At 38.0% G+C, this 18,272-nt stretch overlaps 1 protein-coding gene across 30 annotated transcripts in view; it reads right to left on the bottom strand.

Annotated features, from left to right (window-relative positions):
• Window positions 1–18,272, bottom strand: part of acaca (acetyl-CoA carboxylase alpha) — a 111,821-nt gene that overhangs the window by 8,295 nt on the left and 85,254 nt on the right. For all 30 annotated transcript variants that reach the window (XM_073950518.1, XM_073950517.1, XM_073950509.1 and 27 more), the window contains 9 exon segments: window positions 9,560–9,703; window positions 9,361–9,481; window positions 8,198–8,294; window positions 5,680–5,776; window positions 5,451–5,586; window positions 5,191–5,368; window positions 4,324–4,436; window positions 416–570; window positions 101–271 (listed from right to left, as the gene is read on the bottom strand). In XM_073950518.1, coding sequence (XP_073806619.1) covers window positions 101–271; window positions 416–570; window positions 4,324–4,436; window positions 5,191–5,368; window positions 5,451–5,586; window positions 5,680–5,776; window positions 8,198–8,294; window positions 9,361–9,481; window positions 9,560–9,703 — 1,212 coding nt within the window.

Below are 18,272 nucleotides of genomic sequence, written 5' to 3' on the forward strand. Positions count from 1 at the left end.
TCTTTCAAACATATACAAATAGTTTGAGTGATAAGGAAAATATTTCTGAAAAAGTATTTTTGATAATCTGGAGGGGAAAAAAAGGTTTGGGGTAACGTACTTTCACAGCTCCCTCTGCTTCCACGAACCAACGGCGAAGCATAGCCTGAACCTGTCCGTCCGTCAGCTCACTGTTAGCACACTGGATCTTCCTCTTCACCGTTTCCTCCAGCAATAACCTCCGCAAACGCCAGTAGAAAAACTGCCGAGACGTGCTCCACTCAAGGATATCCTGAACACGCACAATACAAGCGAACATCGAGTACACATAAATTCATGACAATTACAGATAAAATGAACTTCAGATTGTTCAGTATGGAGAAAGATGAATAGAAACGTATTTGGGAGTTATTGAAATGCATTGAAGTGTACTGACAGTGATGACTCCTTTCTCCTGCATGCGGCCCGGTGTGTCATGAAGGTCAGCGAACTGAACAGCTACTTGATGATATATGGGCAGCAGGAACTCTTCTCTCTCTTTTAGTTTACTCTCCAGCTCTTTACGCTCAGACACACTCAACTCTGGGGTTCCTGATTACACAGAGGAAAACAAATGAACAAATTTAATAGTGTGGAGAATGTATATAAACATATGCACCTTATATCAGTAAGGCCACCCTGTGATATAATATTTAGCAACAACCTTTTAATGAGATTTTTTTGTTTGCGGAAGAAAGATCAATCCATAAGAAATGGTAAATCTTAATTGCCATTATTGTGGCTCATGTTTTTAAATTGTAAAATTGTAAACAGTATTACATTGTTAAATGGGTAAACAATAAGTAAGTTGCAACGTTACTGTTAATAGTTATTAACTTACATCTACTAATTCATTGAAAAAAAAATTAAAATTGAAAGAAACAATTGTAAAGTATTTAAATAACATTAAGAGCACTTTTATTAAAGAGCACCTATGAAAATGTCAAGTTTTGTAAGCTGTTTGGACAGAACTGTGTGTAGGTATAGTGTGTCCACTGTCATATTGGAGTGATAGAAACACAATACGTCTCTGTTTTAAAATTTACTGCTGTTAAAATAGAATCCAAATCACTCCCATTTTAAGGCCCACCACAACATGACATAGTAGTGTGGTTTTCCCTGCCCACTGAATTGACTGATAGGTGTCATGTCTCAATAATTATGGTTACAGAACTTTTTTTTTTTTTTCAAATAAATTAGGCATAAAACAGCATGTTTGTTTTAAAGACAGTAAAATCACTATGTAATTCTTAACCACTATAATCATCACGGCTACATGGTGTCAGTAAACGTGCACATTTGTGTGTGTAATGCAAACAACATTTGTGTGTGACTCATTATTTCAGAAAGGCTTGAATAATCTCCAGAAATACATCAAATAAACTCACTTGGTATTTTTGACTAGTGACCTTATTTCAGCTTCAACCGTGACTGTCTCTATCACTGACTGCTGTCTATCTGACGTAACGCATGACAAGCAAGCAGGTGAACTCAGAAACAAGTGGCAGGTGGGGAAAAGCAGCGCCATTGGATTTAAAGCCGCAGGCTACAAAAACAGCTACACTGTAGTCAGACACCAAAATGGGCTGATTCTACAGTATATAATAATATTCTGATGGATATCTTTACAGATACATTCTGGTATCACCAAAGTCTTATCTTACATTCTGTAAAAGGGGTAAAATGGGTGCCCTTTAAAGTCTGTGTGAAATCAAAATGTACAATTTAAATTGTTATTCATTAGGTGAAGAATTAATCCATGCAAGTTATTCAACTGAAAAAAAATAATGTTTGTTTTGGTAATCTTCAGCCACAATATTCTTAACCACGCCCCTATTACTGCTACAAAGGAATAATGTGCAAAAAGAAAGCCACACGTCCCACTATACTTTCTGTTTCGGCTGAAAGTACATCAACAAACTGAAATAAAATTCTCAGGAACTTGCGACTCATGCAGACTTCAAGTTTGAACGAAAAACAACAAAAACACCCAAAACTTTAATTATCACTTGGTTTTAAAAAGATTCAATTCAGAAATTAGAAAACTTTATTATTATCTATGCTTGTTACTGCTACCTTTGGTATTTTAACCAATTTGCTGCATGCGTTCCTCTTGAGCTGCATTTACACTGCAGATCTTGATGGTCAATTCCGATTTTGTGAATGTATCCAAATTTTTTGCTGACCCGCTTTTAAAAGTGACTCATATCAGATTGTCTGCATTTACACAGCACACGACAAAGACGCAATGACCAGGAAAAAAAAAAGAGCGGATGCTGACCGACAGCTGATAATAAAAGAGCACTCTTTTCTCTGTTCCTGTATTTAATGTGTTCACATGGTTTAAATGTTGTAAATTCTTTTTGACAAGTTGTTGTTTTACTGTAATTTATGACAGAAAAGTTCTTATTTGTCCATCTTTTTCTAATCAAGGATTTTTTAAACCAGTAGGCATCCTAATGTATTGTCCATGGCTTGTCCATGATTTATGCAGGTGATGTATGCCACAGATTTATAATAATTTATGTTGGTTACATGGCTGATGTTACGCTCTCTCTAGATGACAATATATAAGCGTATTTAGTTCTCCTGTATGAGATTTAAGGTTTGGGATGCTGCTGAAGTCTGTTCTGAAATGAAAGCATCAGACTTGAAGTCATTTGCTATGGTTTTTAATGATGCGCGCTGCTTACATTAACACTTAAAAATCCGATCTACCTGCTTACACTGAAGACACAAGAACACAGATCCGATTCATATCGGATAAATTTGCATACATGAACAAGGCCTGAAACTCATTTGAGTAAATCGGAATCCATATGATTTTTTTTTTTACACGTACATGGGTTATATCCAATCTGTGCCACATGACAGAAAAAAATTGCAATTGAGTCACTTAAACCATGCAGTGTAAATGCAGCCTTGATAGCAAAAACACAACAAAAATGATTGATGAAAAAGCAGTAGTTGAGAAAATATTTGATCATAGCAATATGAATATGTTGGAACAAACTGCATGTCCCTGGCATCGTGTTGACATAAAATGATGTGTGGAAATAAAAGAAAGAGAGAAAGAGATCTACTTTTTAACCACAAGAGCTCATCTTCCACTAGTTCTGTGGCACCAGGTTTTTATTTAAAAATGTATATAATTAGATTAAAAAATATATATATATATATTTATATTCCTTGGCTGGAATCATTGGAAGTTCCAACCCTTGAGCACAGTAATCATCCATTACAGTGCTCAGCATAATTGAGTACACCACATTTTGAAAACAAATATTTCTATCCATTTCCCAGTGAATATAGGCAATGTATTTTGGTGCATTTCAACAAAACAGATTTATTAAATAGATATATTAATTAAAATAATATTTTAGTCACAAAACATATTTAGCAATTGAAAGATAATACAATTAAAATCAAGCAAAATACAACATTTACAAAAATAAAAAAATTCTTCAAAATTTAAAAATACAAAAATTCTTTTTCAATTTAAATTTTTTTTTTGCTTCTTTTGATTTTTCCTCTTTTTATAATTTGTATTTAATATTTTTCTATGACATATAAATTTGGGTGTAGATATATACGTTATCGTAAGTTATTTTGTTAGATAAGCACCAGATTTGGCTTCAGTACTGACTAATCTAATGTATTTGGACAAATATAATATTGCATAGCTTTCTACAAAAAATATAAATTTAAAAGATAGATTAGTAAGGGGTGTACTTATTTATGCGGAGCACAGTATATAAAGTAAAATGCTGAAATGTTTTGCTCAAAAACTTAACATTTCTTTTTAGCTAAAAAAATAAGAAATTAATCCGCATGACAAGGTTGCAAATAACTTAATAAGGAAATGTTCCTTCCGGTAGTGAACTGATTTTTTAAGCTAACGTGTGTAATTTGGCTATTTTTGCATCTGCGTGCTGACCCCATGTTTTATACTTGAAAATCAGCAAGACTAAAGCACACCACCACAGTGCCGTCCATCAGAGGATCTCCCATCACCCTGTGGCTGTTTGAGAGAGATCGATCCCATCAGAGCCAATCATTCAGAGCGACACCACCGGCTACTCTGGTGGCCCGGTTCTCTTTAGTGACTGCTGAGGGGGTAATCGATCGGAGGAGGTGCAGAACAGCAACAGGGTTTGATTGATCGGAGACCCTTGTGATTGACACATCTCCTCAGGGAGAAGAGAGAGGGTTGACACCATCAGCAGAGTTTTAATACCATACACGTTCATAGCCAATAAAACGAGATCTGATTTCGGTTGAGACTGAGCCATGTGAACTACTTGCCCAGTCTTTCTGCAAGCCCCATGTACACAGGGTCCACCCGTCGCATGGTCTTCACCAGGTCTTTTTTGCGGAACTTGATCTCCACTGTGCCTTCAGGCTCCAGCACACCGCCACTGCAGAACACATACACTGATGGATAAGCTCATTCAAACAGGCCATTACAGCAAACGCCTTTAAAACAGAAAATGCTTTCTCTAAAAATAACTTGCTTGTAAGGTATAAATATTTGTGTACAGTGACGAAGAGCACGAAACAAAACAATACCAAACAAAACTACACAAAATATATATTTTTGTTTTGTTTTAATGAAACTAAACGTAACAAAATAAAAAAAAAACATAAAATAAAAAGGTGAAGCACAACCAAATAAACAAAATCTAACTAAATAAAACAAATCAAAACAAAAGCAATCAAAACACATTACAAAGTTACACTGAAATTTTAATTAAACGAAAACAGGCAAAACAAAATCAAAAGAAAATCAAGCAAACAAAAAAGTGAAAATTAAACATAAATACACAAATAAAACAAAAATAAAATCAAATCAAAAGCAGAACAATCATTTACTTATAAATTAACAAAACAAAAAAATATAAGAATGAAATATAAGCACCCCCCCATTAGAAAAAAAAAAAAAATTAAAATAATATTGCGAACAGAACAAACTATACCAAGGTAAATAAAACCAATTAAAAACATTTTCATAAAATGAAAACATAAAGCAAAACAAAACAAAACAAAATAAAAGCAAAAGAAATAATAAATAAAAGGAAGTTACACCAAACAAATTTAAACAAAACTAAATCACACAAAAAAATAAATAAATAAAAAAAATAAAACTTTTTAGAATTATATCCTGATTCTTACCGGCTGTCTTTGTCTGCATACATTTCCATGTGGCGAGGATTGATAGTAGGGTCTATGACAACCCATGATCCTCCCCGGAGCTCCGCCTGTGGTGGGATATACACCAGAACCGGCTGTCTGTACTCTCTCAGACCGTCCACTATATACGCTCCAAACTTCAGCACCTGGTCATACATGTCTGAAGGCAGGAGAGCATGAGGTAGAGACCATTAAAAAAAATTTACAAGAGAATATCCAAGTTTACTTTCTGTATGACTAACCTTTCATGCCTCCAGAAAAACCTCTCCAGTTGGCAAACACTATAAGCGGAAGTCCCTCTCTATTGAAGTCTTTAATGGCTTGTGCAGTTTTGAAAGCAGAATCAGGGAACCACACTTGCCCAGCCTGCTGGATTATCTACAGAAAGAGTACAAAATGCTAGTCTACTTCCAGCCACAAGTCACATAACAAGACACATTTCTTATTACTTTCTTATTAATAAGTGGCCACCTTGGCTTCCGAGTCCAGATTAGCTGGGTCTGCTGGGATTGAAAGCTCCACTGATCGGGTTTCCACGGCAACTACTCCAGTTGGGATCCCACCCAACCTACAGTTTACAAGACAGAATGGTTGTCAAATAGGTACAAATGAAATAAACCCCAAAATATTAACTTTATCATTATATATACAGACAAAATAAAAAAAAATAAAAAAATCACATTGTAGGATTATTAATGAATTCATTTGCAAATTGTGGTGGAAAATAAGTATTTGGTAAGTAACAGTTACATCTGAATACTTTGTTAAATACCATTTGTTGGCAATGACAGAGATAAAACGTTTTCTAAGTCTTCTCAAAGTTTTTACACACAGTTGCTGGCCCATTCCTCCTCGCAGAGCAGTGACATTTTGGGGCTGTCGCTGGGCAACACAGACTTTCAACTCCATCCAAAGATTTTCTATGGGGTTGAGTTCTGGAGACTGGCTAGGCCACTCCAGGACGATAAGATGTTTCTTATGAAGCCACTTCTTCGTTGCCTGTGAGTTGTGTTTGGAATTATTGTCATGCTGAAAGACACAGGCACGTTTCATCTTCAATGCCCTTGCTGACAAGGTTTTTCACTCAAAATCTCATTATACATGGACCCATTCATTCTTTCCTTTACCACAGATCAGTCATTCTTGTTCTTTTGCAGAAAAACAGCCCTAAAGCATGGTTTCCACCTCCATGCTTCACAGTAGGTATGGTGTTCTTTTGATGCAATTCAGCATTTTTCTTCTCTGAGCACAAGTTGAGTTTTTACCAGAAAGTACCATTTTGGTTTCATCTGACCGTATGACATTCTCCCAATCCTCTTTTGGATCCTGCAAATGCTCTCTATAAAACTTCAGACGAGCCTTGACATATACTGGCTTTAACAGAAAGACGCGTCTGGCACTGCAGGATTTGAGTCTCTGGCGGCGAAGTGCGTTACTGATGGTAGCCTTTGTTGCTTTGGTCCCAGCTCTCTGCAGGTCATTCACTAGGTCCCCCGGGTGGTTCTGGGATTTTTGCCCACAGTTCTTGCGATCATTTTGACCGCACAAGGTGAGATCTTGCGTGGAACCCCAGATCGAGGGAGAATATCAATGGTCTTGTATGTCTTCCATTTTCTAATAAATGCACACCAAACTGCTTACCATTTGCAGATTTATTCTTCCTAGCCTGGTGCATGTCTACAATGTTGTTTCTGGTGTCCTTTGACAGCTTTGGTCTTGGCTGAGTTTGGAGTATGACAGTTTGAGGTTGTGGAAAGGTGTCTTTTATACTGATAATGAGTTCAAACATATGCCATTAATACAGATAACGAGACGAGGACAGAGGAGCCTCTTAGAGAAGAAGTTACAGGTCTGTGAGAGCCAGAAATTTAGATTGTTTGTAAGAGATCAAATATTTATTTTCCAGAGGAATTTACCAATAATTCATAAAACTCCCAACAAATGTGATTTTCTGAATTTTAATTCTTATTTTGTCTCTCATAGTTGAGTTATATCTATGATGAAAATTACTTTCTCATCTTTTTAAGTGGAAGAACTTGCACAGTTGGTGGCTAACTAAATAATTTTTCACCACACTGTATATGTACAGTTGAAGTCAGAATTATTGGCCCCTTTTGAATTTTAAACATTTCCCAAATTTTGTTTAACAGAGCAAGGAAATTTTCTCAGTACGTCTGAAAATATATATTTTTTTTCTGGAGAAAGTGTTATTTGTTTATTTTGGCTTGAATAAAAGATGAAAAAAATCTTATCTCCGTTGAACAGAAATTGTGGAAAAAATAAACAGGGGTCTAATAATTCTGACTTCAACAGTATATACAAAAATGTAAAAATCTTTTCACTGAAAAACATTTATTTAACCATTCGGAGGCAGCCCTTTTTAAAATTAACTATAATTTGTAACTGCATTTCATTCCCTGGCCATTACTTTTATTTAACAACACTTAAGATTAAAACAAATATGTAATAATATTTAAATAATATATAAAAATACTTATTTTAAATGCAAACATAATAAAACAAAACATATATATCTGGCTTTATCAGGTGGACAGATAATACCAAGTTCAACAAAATCGACATATTCGATGTCAGTTTGTATTGTGTCAAACAACTAAAAGAGAACACAAGAAGACATATAGAGCTAATGTTCCCCAAAGGAGCTTTCAAAGTGCATTTATCAGTGCAGGACCTTTCCAATCGACAAGTGCAGCCCTTTAAGCATTCAGGAAAGGGGGTCAACACAAGTTCACGGATGAGTGTGATTAATCATTACAAAGATCTGTATTTTGTGAATGCATGATATTGGATGTGCCATTTATTTAAAAGAATGATACCACAAGCACAGTTTTCAAAAAAAAAAAAAATATATATATATACAAAGACATTATATGCCTGTTTTGTGACTCAAAACAAAGGCATTCATATGGTAATAAGACTTGAGTTCAAATACTTTTTGTGTCTGTTGTATGCATCAATCAGTGCTTACCTGGCCCGTCCTACGACAACACTCTGTGCCCATGGCTGCATGATCTCCAGAAAAGAGCCCTGGTCGAAGAACCCACTCACCCATGCACCCTTAATGTCTGTTTACAGAAAAAGAGACCATCAGAGTAGCATTAGCACCCTCTCTTTGTCAGACATATGCAGACTTCAGCTGAAGAGAAGCATATGCTCGCTGTAGAAGAGGTTACCGTTCAATTACACTGAGACCTGTCTGAGCACTGAGACAAAGATTCCTCTCTCTGCCACCCGCTCCCGATATCTCCCAACCTCACTGTGGCAATTACAGTGATGTGTAATCAGTCTAGTCAATAAAAAAACACTCCATATATCCAAGAGTGCCTTATCTCTTTGTGGAGAGACCTAGTGTGTACCTCAAACATAAACCCTCCAACTACAGTCATCCATTACTGGACACTAAAACGCATCCACAAAGCACAAGATATAAAAAGGTCAACAGTAAAAAATGGTTTAATACAAAACTAGCAGTGTTTTAAAGGGGTGGTCCAGAGTGTATTTTAGGGCTTGGATTTGTATATAGGGTTTATATGCTCATGCTTTATTCGTAAAAAAAATAAATATTAAAAAATCACGTTATTGTTTCTTATTTGATTATATACAGCTTCTTAGCTAACAAGAAAACAACTGTCATATTTCCTAGTTCCTCCAAAAGCCTGCCCTGAAGAGGCTCTGATTGGTCAGCTAACATAATGTGCTGTGAATCGTGACACAGCTACATTACACATCAACTAAAGTTTAACATTTGATATCAAAGTGGACCACCCTTTTAATACAAGTGTTCTTTGCAAGTGCATATATAGTGTATATTTGCATTTGTATTCTATGTTAAGCTGCTTTGGCACAATCTACATTGTAAAAGCACTATATAAATAAACAGGAAAACTTAAATATATACAATTTGAATATATTTTTATACATAATATTTATGATTTGTCATATATGAAGAGTGAGTAAATGATGACAGAATTTTTATTTTTGAGAAAACTATGCCTTTAACATAACCACAATGTTCAGTAGATGACATACTGTCAATAATGTCACATTCTGTCTATGCAGCTTAACTCGCACTAAATCCTTAGTGTTTTTTTTTAACTTTTATTTAAGTCTAAGGATTTAACCTCTACTCACTCTGATTGGGACGTCCAGCTAGCATCCAGCGTGGGTCATAAGGTGCCTTGGTTGGGACAAACTCTATCGCTCGATCAATGGGATCTTTAGCAGAGAGTATCGGCACAGGGCTGGACATATTCTAAAGGAACGCAGCTCTGTTAGATTTGAAATCGGATTCTTTGGGTTTAATGAAACTTTCATGTTGTTTTCAGCATACCTTTGGCATGTAAGACAGCCAGTGCAGCAATGTATACACTCCCTCAAAATCATCGCACACATTGGTGTGTGTGACTCCGTTATTGTGCATGATCTGTACTCCACCCAGTTGGTTATTGGAAGTGTACACCTCACGCCCGAGAACCTGTGGAGAAAGCAGAAGGGTGTGACTGAAATTAATGAGTTTAAAAAAAAAAACTATTGTAATGTTTAGAGGTTTGTGTAATGTTGAGAGACAGTCAAGAGCTTAAGGAAATCAGTGTGAAGATATTATCAAGTACTTTATATTATGCTTTGGTTGCAAAGGTTTGCCTCTGAAATAGTCTGCAGATGAGCTATACTCTTCACAAAGTTCTTCTGTTTTTTGCTCTGTATAAGAGTAGTTTGTGCACAATTGTGCACAGTTCACTCATTACATTAACGTGCTTTTCGCACTTGAAATAGTTAACCACTGGCCATTCTAAACCCCTGGAAAAAAGAATTCTGGGTTTTATTGATTCACATCTTACATTGCTCATACTTTACCTGGAGTAAAAGAGATAGGTTACTCTTAAATTAAAATTCTGCCATCAATTATTTATCCTCCACTTGTTCCAAACCTGTTTGAGTTTCGTTCTGCTGTTGAACGCAAAGGAATACATTCTGAAGAAGATGGGAAAGCATCAACCATTGACTTAAATAGTTTTTTTTGTTCCTATTATGGGTGTCAATAGCTTTATTTTATTTTATAGTTTTGTGTTCAACAGAAGACAGAAATTCATTAAAGTTTAGAACCACTTGGGTAGTTGAATTTCCTTAACATCAAATCAAATCACACCAGACTATAAAGCTTTGGTTTTTAAGCTAGAATTAAAAACAGAAAATGTTCAGGTCTTTCTAAAACGTAAAAGCAGATCATTCTAAAGTCTAGGGCCTGTCACTGTTGACACATGGTCATCCCTGCTCTTCAGCCTTACACAAGGGACAAATGACACTGAATGGTCATTCTAAAAGATGCGGTTTGTTAGTTCCAGGCCATTTAATACCTTTAAAACTTAAAAAAGATTAAGATGTTAAAATCACTTCAGCCACTAAAATGAACAAGGAGTCAATAAAAATAGGCCAAAATGGCAGTAAAATGTTCCTGCTACGGAAGACAATAGTGACTATCAATGTATATGTGTTCAATAGAAGGTAAGAAAATCAAGAAGGAACAATCCGATTGTGTACTACTCCTTTAACTTTATGCACTGCATCCTTGTTTTGTACAGTCAATGCCAACGCCACCAGTAAGGTTTTGCTGAATAGACTTTTCTTGGACTGAAAAATGGTATAAATGAAACAGTCTCTTCCCCACTTCAATTAACTACATATATGTTTTGTCTTTTTCAAAGCCTAAAATTCATTACGTTTCTGTGAATGTTTAAAATATTTGAATGTGCAGCGCTGACCCTGCTTTGGACCATGATTTCATAACCACAGGAAAAATGTGGTGCTGACCAGTTTTTAAAATGACAATTACCCTGGTTTCAGCACAGTGTGAAACATGTTCAGCAATATAAAAACAAAACTATTTGTGTTATGATCTTACTAAAACAAACAGCTAATAAATCATTTTCTGAGCTAATTAAATAAAAATGTCAAGGTGCAAACATTTTGACTTTAAACACAATGATTGACTGAAAACACCAGTGGAAATTCTTGTTGTTTCCTGGAATTTTTTCAGCTCTAAGTTCACCTAGAAGTGGGGATAAGGAAGATAGTAAGGCCCATCTAATTTATGACATTTGGTTAAACAAACCATGCATGCAGTACACAAATACTTTGTATATAAAACTTATTTAATTTATTGCACTTCTCAGTGATATACAGTTAGGTCCATAAATATTTGGACATTGACATAATTCTAACATTTTTGGCTCTATACACAAACACAATGGAGATGTGCTTTAACTGCAGACTGTCAGCTTTAATTAGAGTTTATTTTTTACATCCAAATCTGGTGAACGCTATAGGAGTTACAACAGTTTGCATATGTGCCTCCCACTTGTTAAAGGTCCAAAAGTAATTGGGCAGAATAATAATCATAAATAAAACTTTCACTTTTAATTAATTGGTTGCAAAAACTGTGCAGTCAATACAGCTTGAAGTCTGGAATGCATAGACATCACCAGACGCTGAGTTTCATTCCTGGTGGTTCTCTGCCAGGTCTTTAGTTCATGCTTGTTCAAGGGGCTTTTTCCCCGTCATGTTTTGTCTTCAGCAAATAAAATGCAAGCTCAATTGGATTCAGATCAGGTGACTGACTTGGCCATTGCATAACATTCCACTTCTTTCCCTTTAAAAACTCTTTGGCTGCTTTTGCAGTATGCCTTGGGTCATTCTCCATTTGCACTGCGAAGCACCGTCCAATGAGTTCGGAAGCATTTGGTTTAATATGAGCGGAGAATATTGTCTGTAAAACTTCAGAATTACTTCAACTTGCTACTTTTGTCAGCAGTCACATCATTAATAAACACAAGAGAACCAGTTCCATTGGCAGTCATACATGCCTACGCTATGTTACTCCAACCATTATGCTTCACTGCTTAGGATCATGAGCAGTCTCTTTCCTTCTCCATACTCTTCTCTTCCCATTACTCTGGTACAAGTTGATTTTGATCTTTTCTTTCCATAAGATGTTTTTCCAGAACTGTTAAGTCTTTTTAGAACTCTAATCTGGCCTTCCTGTTTTTGAGGCTCACCAATGGTTTACTTCTTGTGGTGAACCCTCTGCATTCATTCTGGTGTAGTCTTCTCTTGATTGTTGACATTAACACACATACACCTACATCCTGTAGAGTGTTCCTGATCTTGCCAACTGATGTGAAGGCTGTTTTCTTCACCAGGGAAATAATTCTTCAGTCGTTCACCACAGTTGTTTTACATGGTCTTCCAGGTCTTTTGGTGTTGCTGAGCTCACTGGTGCATGGTTTCTTTTTAAGAATGTTCCAAACTGTTGTTTTAGCTACTCATAATGTTTTTGCTTTCTCTCTGATAGTTTTTTTTTTTTTTTTTTTTTGCCTAATGATGGCTTGCTTCACTGATAGTGATAGCTCTTTGGATCTCATCTTGAGAGTTGACAGCATCAGATTGCAGATGCAAATAGCACACTTAAAATGATCTCAGGACTTTTTATCTGCTCATTGTAATTGGGATAATACGGGAATAACACACTTGGCCATGGAACAGCTTATAAGCCAATTTTCCAATTACTATTGGACCCTTAACAAGTTGGAGGCACAAATGTAAACTGTTGTAATTCCTATACAGTTCACCTGACTTGGATGTAAATTATCTCAAATAAGTGAAGTTTCATAAACTAATTTCGAGAGGAGCACGTGATATGATTGTGCACCGCTGGCCACTCATCCGTAATCAGTAATAATCCAATCAGAATGATCCTAGCTTAGTATAAATGGATCACTTTCTCCCCATTGCACTATCTTCATTTTGGAAGAATGCTTCCCGCTACAAACGCTCCAGCATTTAAACTACGGTTCAGCATCATTCAACCTTCTGGCATAGAAGAACAAACAATCAACAACAACAACAAAAACTTCTCCAACCAGAACCCCGCTCTCCCCTAAACTCCAGCAGCTGCCTCGCCAGCAATCGAGCCAGAATCCCCGCAAGAAGCCGGCATATTAACTCTTCCATCTTCTACTTCATCTGCCCTTCACTACACAAGCCACAACCTCGTCTAAACTTATGACGCCGGCGATTCAAGCCACCGGAGAGAAGCCGAACTCACAGATCACCTAACGTTAACGGTCCACTTTCGGTAACATGCATGCTTTAAAGGGAAGTCTGGCGAGATCAGCGTGAATAGAACGCTTTAAATGAAGAACTCACCTCTCAGCCTCCCGCTGGTCAGCAGATCCATAACATTCTGACAGCTGAAATAGTTCGAAGGCAAATGACCAGGCAATCTAATCCATAAACATTATTCCATAACACCTTCATTCGTCGATATACATCCATGAAAAGGTGCACTGATATCCAAACCAGCTGCTGGTGAGAGTGGAGCCATACTTTCACGCATAAACATTGTAGCGATCTGATCTACAAAATGGCCGCCGGCCTTTGCACTCTGAACTCTTGACCGTGACTCCAAGGAGCCAATAGCTTAAAGGGGAAGTATCACCATCCAATGAGCTTTCCAAAACTGGAGACGGTCCCGCCTTCTCTCCCGACAAATTCATGAATGGACTGCGTGCAGAGACTTTGATTCCGGCCAAATAATCATGTTGAGATTATAGACATGTTACTTATCATGGATGGAGTAAAGCCATGATAAACATTACATTCACACAGTTCCTATTAAGTGGCAACATCGTTTTTTAAGTTTGATGTAGGCAGTTGATATATTTACATTTTATTAATAATTATATATACATATATTTAAAAAAAAAAAAAAAAAAAAAAAAAAAATGTAAATAAAATTCTGAAATGAGTATTACCCAGCAAGTGATAGACAACCTACACATCAAGCAGTAACCCTTTTGTATCACGCCAATTGTGACTCTCATATCAATACACCTGAATGTCAGTCAGTTTATAATGACAGTAAGAAAACAATTTCCTGCTCGACTGCAATAAACAAGAGGAGGACATTTCTGGCCATGGAGTAGCTTTCATACTTATACTTTGTGTTAAATACATTCGAGTTTTAAAAACTTCTATATCAGTAAGGGGTTTAAACTCCACTCCATCATCATCTCACCAGCTCTCCAAGAGGTTTCCTGGACTTCCAGCATAGAAACGCCCCATACGCTCAGTTCTCCTTCCAATTACCACCCTGCAGGAGGACAAATGCCCACTTCTACAACCCTAGCACATTGTGACATTAAGTATTGGAACATGCATTAACAAAGGCGCTTCCATTCACAATCATCCATACACTTATGAAGACTCCTCCCACGAATATCAGCCAATACAATTAATCATGTCTGCTGTACATGTGCCATGTTGCTAAGATTTCATTTCTAATTCTCTCTTGTTTTCCATTTTAGAGTTCAAGACTGCCAGCTCCTGAAACTGCCCTCATTCAACCCATCACACTCTTCATCCATTCCTAATGCATTTACACTCTTCGCAAAGATACTTTCTGCCTATACAGCCCACACCCTTGATACCATATTCACATACCCCCCCCCATTTACTCTTCATATCACTATTGACAATATTTGCACTCATAACGCTCCAATGCTGACTATCATTTGTACTTCCGCTATAGCAGAGTCGCTCCGCCGAGCCTCATTCTCCTTCTGCACCCCCCCCCCCTCTTCTTCCCATTTATAGATGACACAACCGCCCTGTCACACGATTCTGATTTAAGAGATGCTTATAGCAGTTCTTTGCTCCACAGGTGTCCCCCAGATCAACTCTGTCACTCTTACACAGGGTGTCTCCGGAGTATCAGAAGGTGTTGGGGGCTGATAAGTCAATATAGAGGAGTTTGAGGGCTTAAAGTATTAGAAAGTCCTAGATTCCTTTACAAGGTAATACATTTATTGTTGAACAAGGTATCATCGTATGCTAAAGTTTGACTATTCAAGCCGTGAATATCAGGATACTAGGTAGTTACGTAATCAGTAAAATTCTACTAAGGTTTGACAGCTTGCCGCTTGTTTACTGCAACACTATCAGTCTGCAGCTCTATAGGTGACAACCTGTCGAATCGGCTAGATTTTAATATACATGTGTCTGTATTCAAATGTTTAGTTGGATTCATTTGTTACATTTTAATATTTAGTAAATATTCCGTAAGATAAATCTCGCCAGCTTTTTTTGATTGAAAATGGTGATAAGGTCTTTAAATGTGTGGGAAAAGTATTAAAGGTGTTGAATTACTTCTCTTATTCCTGTATACTATGTTTCAGAATATGAGCAGCCATCACAGAAGTACAAAGGGCAGCAACAAATCCAGATCCTAGAAAGGTGGTCACCTGATGCCTTCAAGACATGCGTCCTAGCCACTGGCCCCCCAAAGAAGCCCAGATGGCTCTTGTCAGCCATAATCCCACATCCACTCAAGGGCGAGGGTGTGACCCAGCCACCTTCTTCTTTTTCTTCCTTCTAGCCTGAGTAACACTCAGTTTCCTCCCCCAGCCACATAGGTAATTGGAGTTTCATCCAAGCCCCCCGTCACCCCGCCACCCTGGCCGTTTCCGCTGGAGTCTTCACAGCCCCCTCCCATTTCCCGACTCCTGCCGGACCCCGCCCCCCTAAAGCTCTGACTTCCGCAGAAGTGTTACCCCGAGCTACGACCCCCGCAGGGGCCGTCTCACCGTCCCTTCCAGGCCTTAGCAATCTTTATTTATATATATATATATCTATATACACCTGTACATAGATATATATTTATAATAGCGCTGTCACTCCCCCGCTCCATCTCCTAACGGAGTGTTCCTCGAGCACCTAACTTATCCCGTCACCCTCTAACAGGAGTCTTCACTGTCCAAATCCCCTTTCCCAGACTCCTGCTAGAGTAGGCCAGCTTGCCCTGTTCCCCGGGCGCCGACCCCCGCAGGGGTCAGTCACTGCCCCCCCCCAGGCCACTGAAACTCATTATATATGTATATCTATGGACTTTCGGTTATAGATATATATTTATATAGAGCGCTGTCACTCCCCGCTACATCTCCAGTCGGAGTGTTCCACGAGCATCGACTCCAGCAAGAGTCTGGCCAAACTTGCCACTCACCCTCTAGCAGAAATCTCCACCGCCCAAATCACACTTCACGATTTCTGCTAGAGATGGCAAAATAAAAAATTGCTGCACCCAACTCCCGCAGCGCCCATTCTGACTCAGAAGTCTCCTGATCACCCCCTCCAGGCCTTAGATTATCCCATTATATATATATATATATTTATATACTCTCTCATATATACATATATATTTATATATAGCGCTGCCACTTCCCTGCTCTATCTCTGTTTGGAGTGTTCCTCGAGCATTTTTGACTCTTAATGAGCCAACCCCGCCCACCCCTTATGGCCCCCCTTCACTAGTCTCCACCCAACCCCCTCCCCCGCTCTGGCTTCCACAGGAGTCAGTTTCAAACTTTGCTCCAACTGGAGCCCCCTACTCTTTCTTCCTTAATTACTATATCCAGCAGCCGGATATAGTAAAAACTTTCTAGCTTTTTGGGGGAAATTCTTTGAAATACTCGGCTGCTGTCCCGAGCTAGAGGCATTTTTTGGGGAGCGATCGAGACCTACCTGATCTCGGTTCTCCTGATATGCTTCTAGACCGGGCGGGAGCCCTGGGCTCAAATATCTCCGAGCTCAGGGTTCTCTCCCGGGACAGCATGCCAAACCTGCTATAAGTGCCAAGCATATCTAAGTGGGAACTCTTGAAGTGAAGTTTCATAAACTAATTTCGAGAGGAGCACGTGATATGATTGTGCACCGCTGGCCACTCATCCGTAATCAGTAATAATCCAATCAGAATGATCCTAGCTTAGTATAAATGGATCACTTTCTCCCCATTGCACTATCTTCATTTTGGAAGAATCCCCCCTTCCACCCCATCTCCTCCTTTTTCTCCCCTTCTAAAGGGGGAGCGATCGAGACCTACCTGATCTCGGTTCTCCTGATATGCTTCTAGACCGGGCGGGAGCCCTGGGCTCAAATATCTCCGAGCTCAGGGTTCTCTCCCGGGACAGCATGCCAAACCTGCTATAAGTGCCAAGCATATCTAAGTGGGAACTCTTGAAAAGCTGACAGTCTGCAGTTAAAGCACATCTCAATCGTTTCATTTCAAATCGATTGTAATGGTGTATAGAGCCAAAAATGTTATCATTTTATCATTGTCCAAATATTTATTGGCCTAACTCTAGATATTGCATATATTATTATCGCAATAACACATTATTTTTGATATATTCTGCAGCCCCAGTACAAGGCACTGTAAATGCTACCACAAGACCCTTGTGCTGTGGATCAATATCTTCACACAGCCAGTCAACACAGTCCTGAAGGCTAAGGAGAGTCTGCCCGCCGCTCAATGCTGTCAATGACCTGAGAAGAATGACGTGTCACTGAGTGTTCAGTGAGAGAGAGTATTTATGCCTCTGGGATGACATCAATACTCAAGATTTCTTTTTTTCACACATCAGTGAAAGAATTACACACAATGCTTTCTGTAGTGGGGATACAGCTGTTTTGGTGTCACAGGTCACATGTAGTATAAACACAGAGAAGCATTTCTATTTGTTTGAGCTCATTAGCTACATGCGATTAAACCTATGCCATAGGTTTGGGACAGGACAACCTCTGAGTTTAGCTACCAATTGAAAACATAGTAAAAAAAAAATAAATCTCAAAATCTTCAGGACCACAAACTGATCCAGAAGGATGAATGAATTTCCAGATGAAAGATTTTGTAGGAAAACTTTCTAAAAAAAAAAAAAAAAATCTTAAATAGTAGCCATCCTTTGAATTTAATTAAGGTATCATTAGATGCCTATTTAACACAGGTAAATATGATTCTTTAGGGTCCTAATAAAAGGTCTATAGCTTAATTGGTTAAATTTCTCAATGGTAGTGTAAATAAACACCTCTTTTACCCTATCAAATACACCCCAGTTGACAGCAAGCCCTTTCACTTCATATCTTTTTAAATGTTAATGAGCTGCAGCTCTCCTCGCACCTCTCTGTAGCTGGATTTATACTATCTCCAGGTGCCG

This window comes from Danio rerio, chromosome 5 (genome assembly GCF_049306965.1).
Source record: "Danio rerio strain Tuebingen ecotype United States chromosome 5, GRCz12tu, whole genome shotgun sequence".
Lineage (NCBI taxonomy): Eukaryota > Metazoa > Chordata > Actinopteri > Cypriniformes > Danionidae > Danio > Danio rerio.